This window comes from Sciurus carolinensis, chromosome 8, assembly GCF_902686445.1.
Source record: "Sciurus carolinensis chromosome 8, mSciCar1.2, whole genome shotgun sequence".
Classification (NCBI taxonomy): domain Eukaryota; kingdom Metazoa; phylum Chordata; class Mammalia; order Rodentia; family Sciuridae; genus Sciurus; species Sciurus carolinensis.
The window spans coordinates 39,397,648-39,404,501 of NC_062220.1; the positions used below are offsets into that span (position 1 = coordinate 39,397,648).

The following is a 6,854-nucleotide window of genomic DNA, read 5'->3' on the forward strand; positions in this document are numbered from 1 at the left end:
TAGAAATGCAATATGTAAATTAACCTATATTATCTGTACGCTGATTGGCTTGAGTTCTCCCGAATGTCACAGTCTCACCACCCAGCAATGAGGTATTTTACTGCTGTCTAGAGATCAAATTATTACTGTAGAGAAGATTTTTATTTTTTCTGTTTCATTAACAGATTATTATAAAGCAATAAGCTTGCAGGAAGAGAAGCAGACGTTTTACATTGAGGATTAATGAAAGCATGTCTGCTTGCTTTTAGGGGGTGGGGAGTGGGTGGTGGTGGTTTGAAATCTTATACCACCCTCACAAACAAACTCTTCGGAAATCGTAAAATAAGGAAATGCATGATTCTAGAGGCATCCCTAAGCACCCAGGTATCAGACTATATGTGGTGTTTGTGATATCATCGGACCGTTTGGACTGGTGTAAGTTTTATGTATTCGTTATGTTCCTGGTATTTTTCATCTGTAATAACAAAGGGGGAAAAGGAAACTCATACACACAACTGCTTTGACATCACCAACCTATTGGTCATCCGAACTTGAAAAAAGGGAAAAGAAAGGATGTTCCTCAGTGGGATGGAATGCGAAAAATAACCATTTTTTTTTTTCCTACGCCGCATAATTCTTTAGTCATCTCCATTAAGGTAGAATGAATGTAAATTATTTTTGCAATTGTCCTCCGAAGTTAGTTTCTCCCTACTAAAACGCAGATTTGCGTGCATTCGGAAATAGATGATGACTAACAAAGACAGGGCTGCCCTAACCTGCTTTCCCTTTTTCCCCGTTGACAAGCTTTTTGACTGTGCTATTTTTTAAATTCTCTTCTTTCTTTCTTCATTCTTTCTCCCTCCCCCCAACCCCCACCCCCTCCAGCTAACCTGCAAATTCAAAGGTCAGCAGAGGAAATCATTTAAGAAGAATTCCAAAAGAAGCTTCCAATGCTTTGGACTACCCTAAAAGAGAAAGGAAGAAAATGTTCCGGGAAGTCGAGGGTTCCGGGAAACTGGGGAGAGGGCGGGCGTCCCGGGCACGGTGGCTTCCTCGTGCGCTGCCCTAAGGGAAGAGGATGGGCCTGAGGTCCTGAATGAGCCTTTCCAAGCCCCCACTTAAAATGCGGGGAGGGAAAAGTTCAGAAGCAGCCACAAGGGGACAAAAGCCTAATTTTGTCAGTTGAACTGGACAGGGCATTCAACAAACCCAGCTAGCTCTTGGAGACGCGAAGGGGTTCCTGGGGCTCCACAGGGGCTGCCTCCCTGCTGCCGCCCTCGCCACCGCGCCGCCGCCGCCGCCGCCGCCGCCGCCGCCGCCGCCGCGGACCCTGCGTTACTGGGGGAGACGGTGCCGCTGCGACAGGGGAGGACGCGGCTGGAGCTCAAGGAGGCTCCAGCGCGCAGGCGCCGCCGAGCCCTGCCTGGATGCTCAGTCAAGGCACTAAGGCAAAAAAAAAATCAGCAATTTATAGAAAGAAGAAGCTATAGTCTGCCGGGATATCCAACACCAACAGGTAGGAGGATATACTCTTGGTTAAGTTTGGGGGGAGGGGGTTTGCACAGTGTTGATGAAACTGCAGGTTCACGGGGAAAGAGCCCCCCCTGAGGGATTTTTTTTAAAATAATAAACTGCATAATGGAAGTACATTCAGACAATGCATCTTCAGTAAGGCTTATTGAGAGCTTCGTTTCTGGAAAGCGTTGCAAGACAGGAATATCAGACTGCGAATCACCGAAACCCTTCCCTTGCAGCACAGAGGCAATCTCTCTCCCCATCTTCGCGTATGTAATGCATGTCTCTCTCCCCCTCCCCCCTCCACTCCCCATTATAAATCCAGGGGTGGCGGATTTCAGGTTTCGTAATGTTGCATGATGCGATCGGTATTTACCCAGAGATGTACCGGTGGGGAAATTAAAATCATCGAACGCAGTTTTGCCTGGGCTTCCATCAGCATATCCCCGGCAAGTGAAAAGTGGCTAAGGAAACATGCTTCTTGGGAATAACAGAGAAAACCAATTTCCCTGATGTAGCTCCCAGGCACCTAAGAGACAATGTGCATTTTGTTTTAAAATGAAGCCACTTGGAATTTGCAACGTAGATTTTCAGTGTAAATGAGAAGGGCATAATTGCCTAAGAGATACAGATTCGTGTTATATTCATTTGAATCCAGGCAGCCAGGGTTTACAGATGGAAGTGCATTATTCCTTTGGGTGTGTTTCCCTGGCCAATATTTACAATAACCATTTTTAATAATCGTGTGGGCTTAAAAGAAACAAGATTTGCCAAAAATGGGGGGATGGGATAGAGAGGGAAAGACAAAAGATTAAATCACATCTAATCTTGGGACAACTTCCTATTAATTTTGAAGTCTAGTAGTAAAATTATGCTTTAAAATGAATCAACATATACTCTTATGCAGCATGAACAGTGGCACTTGAGTTAAAAGACACACATTTTGCAGGGTTCTTTGGATCCATATGAGCAAAGAAGCTGCCTGTAAAACACTGACAGTACTAACACACCTCAGAAAAATGTAGGTAGTCTTTCTGTCTCCCAAAACCAATCTTGTAGCTTCCATTGCAATACTAGTGATTAAATCTTAGACTGGCATAATTTATGACTGGAACATTTTATTCCTTCTATCCTCAATACCCAATCAAATGTATATTCTCCAGAATAGGGACATTTTTTTAAATCACCTAGCTCGAAAAACTAAACAAGCTAATTCCTTGAAACCTCAAGCAAAAATACTTATGAAAGCAAAATCTAATTGAAATTAAAACTTTATTTGCTTCCCCATAAATGAACATCTTTATGTTAGCACTGACATCATTACTTGTTAACTTAAGAACTGATAGCTCATTTTTTTTTTCCAGATATTCTGATGGCAAATCAAATGGAAGAAAAGAGGAAGCATGACTGCAGATCGGATCAATTCTCTTTGTGGATTACATTTTCAGTAAAATGTATGGATCTATCTTTTCCTTGTTCTTATATCTAGATCATGAGACTTAACTGAGGCTGTATCTTTATCCTCCATCCATCTATGGCGAACTATAGCCATGCAGCTGACAACATTTTGCAAAATCTCTCGCCTCTAACAGCCTTTCTGAAACTGACTTCCTTGGGTTTCATAATAGGAGTCAGCGTGGTGGGCAACCTTCTGATCTCCATTTTGCTAGTGAAAGATAAGACCTTGCATAGAGCACCTTACTACTTTCTGCTGGATCTTTGCTGTTCAGATATCCTCAGATCTGCAATTTGTTTTCCATTTGTATTCAACTCTGTCAAAAATGGCTCCACCTGGACTTACGGGACTCTGACTTGCAAAGTGATTGCCTTTCTGGGGGTTTTGTCCTGTTTCCACACTGCTTTCATGCTCTTCTGCATCAGTGTCACCAGATACTTAGCTATCGCCCATCACCGTTTCTATACAAAAAGGCTGACCTTTTGGACGTGTCTGGCTGTGATCTGCATGGTGTGGACTCTGTCTGTGGCCATGGCATTCCCCCCAGTTTTAGATGTGGGCACTTACTCATTCATTAGGGAGGAGGATCAGTGCACCTTCCAACACCGCTCCTTCAGGGCTAATGATTCCTTAGGATTTATGCTGCTCCTTGCTCTCATCCTCCTAGCCACACAGCTTGTCTACCTCAAGCTGATATTTTTTGTCCACGATCGAAGGAAAATGAAGCCAGTCCAGTTTGTAGCAGCAGTCAGCCAGAACTGGACTTTTCATGGTCCTGGAGCCAGTGGCCAGGCAGCTGCCAATTGGCTAGCAGGATTTGGAAGGGGTCCCACGCCACCCACCTTGCTGGGCATCAGGCAAAATGCAAACACCACAGGCAGAAGAAGGCTGTTGGTCTTAGACGAGTTCAAAATGGAGAAAAGAATCAGCAGAATGTTCTATATAATGACTTTTCTCTTCCTAACCTTATGGGGCCCCTACCTGGTGGCCTGTTATTGGAGAGTTTTTGCAAGAGGGCCTGTAGTACCAGGGGGATTTCTAACAGCCGCTGTCTGGATGAGTTTTGCCCAAGCAGGAATCAATCCTTTTGTCTGCATTTTCTCCAACAGGGAGCTGAGGCGCTGTTTCAGCACAACCCTTCTTTACTGCAGAAAATCCAGGTTACCAAGGGAACCTTACTGTGTTATATGAGGGAGCATCTGTAAATCTTTAGCCTTGTGAAACACTAACCTTCTCTGCTAAGCAATTGTGGCCCGTAGCCATATCTTGAGAAGAAATTCAAGAATGGGATCAGCAGTTACAAGGATTTGGGCAACATTCTGCAGTCTTTGCAATAGTTCACCTATAATCCTATTTTAAATCTCAGAGTGATCCTGCTGACTGCTGGTGAAGGTTTGTAATTAAGAAAGGACTGAACCACTGCCCTAAGTTTCTTTCTGTGGTTGAAAACTAGATAATGAAAGTAGCAGGTGCTAAGTATCAGTGCTAAATGCTGTGTATATCACTATGTATGAAAAAAACATCAAAAAAATTAGCATTGGACATCTTAATAAATTAAGTTGACATGAGGTAAATGTGTTGATAAAAACTAATTTTAGAAGTTTGAAGACTTTAAAACATTTCATACTATTTTTCTTTTGCAACGACTAAACTATTTGGGGACTTAAAAGTACTGTAATACACTAAAGATGTGCCATGAATTATTGGAATATCACACTTTAAAAATCGCCTTGTAAGTTTTGGGGAGATTCCAAAGCAGTTTATTGGTTCCGATTAGAGTTTACCTTTTTTTTTTTTTTTTTTTTTGTATTAATACATTGCTATTTCTAAATACCACTTTCCTTACCTACTAGTGAAATTGCTAGCATTGAGCTGTATTATGTGGTTTCTGTTGATTTAGTATAAAGGTTTTCCAATTCATTTATACTTTACAAATGCTAGATATTGGTCTGGGAGGCAACATCAATGGTACCAGCCAGTCACAACTGAGCGGTTCTAATAATGCAGAATAAACACATGTTGCCTTAAAGGGTTATCTAGTATCCTTCATCTTATTTAGCATTGGAGCAAATACGCAAGGGACATCGAATCAGTAACTGGTCATGGTCATTCATCTGGAAGTGCATGGAAGATCATTTAATACTCTTTTTTTCCTTTTCCTCACATGGTTTGAAAATTAAGGTGCACATCACTAGAACAATGAGATTTTCTTCTGAGGTGTGCTACCCATTCTAGAGTGTTCTAAGAAGCAGGCAGTTGATGTATGTTTATATTTTAAGTCAGCTATCAAGGGGAGACCACAGCCTTAGTATGACATCCTGCACAATTTGTGAAGCATTTATTCTATGGAAGGCACAGTCTTGTTTATACTTTCTGCACACTCAGTGTATTGGTCGTTTAAATTATTTCAGTTTTAACTTGTGAAAGCTTATAATATGATTTCTGGTATTTTAAAAATACATTAGATTCTGTGAGTCTCATTCTTTAAGAAACAGATGTGTGAACTTCAATATAAAGTTGCATTTGCCAAAATTGATCTGTGTAGCCTCTTAATTTTCTTGGAATATATTTTACATTTTTGGCATATAATAATCAATTTTTTAAAAAAATCTGGGAGGCAAGCACAAAATAGGAAGGCTAACTTTATTTTGATTTAAAATTTTTATTTGTTTTTATAGCTACTATAATCTGAAACCGAAAATGTTTGAATGATAGCATAAAGCTGAAAAAGATATATTACCTATAAAAGCATTATTTGATAACTTTTCATAATCATCCCTCTATTCTTATGTACATATCTTATTTAGAAATATGCACCTGTTTAATTGGTTGGCTCAGAATTTTAATATAATTATCACTTTAATTTGATGCATAGTAGAAATCTTGGGTTCTAAATATATAATTTATTTACAATAACATTAACAAAACCAGAGGAAGTTATTATATTTGTTTCTTTTTCATTGTTTTGTTTTATTCATGGGGTTTTTTTTCATTTAAAAATATAAAATTAGGAATTTAGTGAAATAGAATTTTTATTGCTGTTGTTCTTCTATAAATATAATATCAATATAAAAAAGAAAAAATAATTGAATTATTTAAATGATAATGCGACTATTAAGTTTTGCTCTTATAAGGACAACTCAAGCCATGATTTAGTGAGCACTCGGGCCTTATTTTTACTTTATACCAAAGTTGATTGAATTTGAGACAAAGTTTAATGCACAACAGAGAGTTTGATCTAGCAATAAAGTCTCCTTCTTGGTACTAAAACCGTTATATAAAACACAATAAAGAAAATGTTATCCAAAGATGGTCTGATAACATGTGTCCATCTTGAAAACATTTACAGGAGAAATAATTACAATAATTACCCTTATGGAGAACTCCATGTAGAGGTTCAAATATCAGCAATTGGTAGAAAAGTCAATAATCTTGAGGCGAGAGATAAAAGGTTTTACCAAGACTCACCTCCACTACATGGATAAGAAAACTGAGGTGGAAATTAAGAGTAGGGAGCCTGAGGAATCGAGAGCAAACATAAGCAAAGCTATTTAACTCTACTTAGCTGCTTAGAAAAACAAATTCAGTTTGGGCAAGTGACCAGCCCTAGTGAGCAGTGAATATAGCTGAACTGTAGTGACTCATTTCAGCCTGCTCTTTACTAACTTGGCATTTACAGGCCAAGGAGGAAGCAGTGGATAAGACCTATTCCTAGTTATGAATGCCATTTGTAAATCAGTAATTAATGGTTGTAATCACACAAAACAAAAGTTGGCCTCATTGTCTTTATGACTAAATCAAATTGTCCATTTTGGCACCCATTCTAATATTCAATATTTTAAGACATTTTGTAACTAATTAAACTTGAAATTTTACTGATCTTCAACCCATACAAATGCATTCC

At 39.4% G+C, this 6,854-nt stretch overlaps 1 protein-coding gene across 3 annotated transcripts; it reads left to right on the plus strand.

Annotated features, from left to right (window-relative positions):
- Positions 1 to 273: 273 nt before the first annotated feature.
- Gpr85 (G protein-coupled receptor 85) lies at positions 274 to 5,696 on the plus strand. 3 transcript variants are annotated; one of them, XM_047561466.1, is made up of 3 exons: positions 274 to 363; positions 865 to 1,495; positions 2,859 to 5,696. In XM_047561466.1, the coding sequence occupies exon 3, from the start codon at positions 3,029 to 3,031 to the stop codon at positions 4,139 to 4,141; it is 1,113 nt and encodes a 370-aa protein (XP_047417422.1). In that variant the 5' UTR covers positions 274 to 363; positions 865 to 1,495; positions 2,859 to 3,028; the 3' UTR covers positions 4,142 to 5,696. The 3 variants fall into 3 exon arrangements, with proteins under 3 accessions (XP_047417422.1, XP_047417421.1, XP_047417423.1); XM_047561465.1 differs by having other exon boundaries at positions 338 to 414; XM_047561467.1 differs by lacking the exons at positions 274 to 363; positions 865 to 1,495 and adding an exon at positions 1,714 to 1,763.
- The last annotated feature ends 1,158 nt before the right edge of the window (positions 5,697 to 6,854 follow it).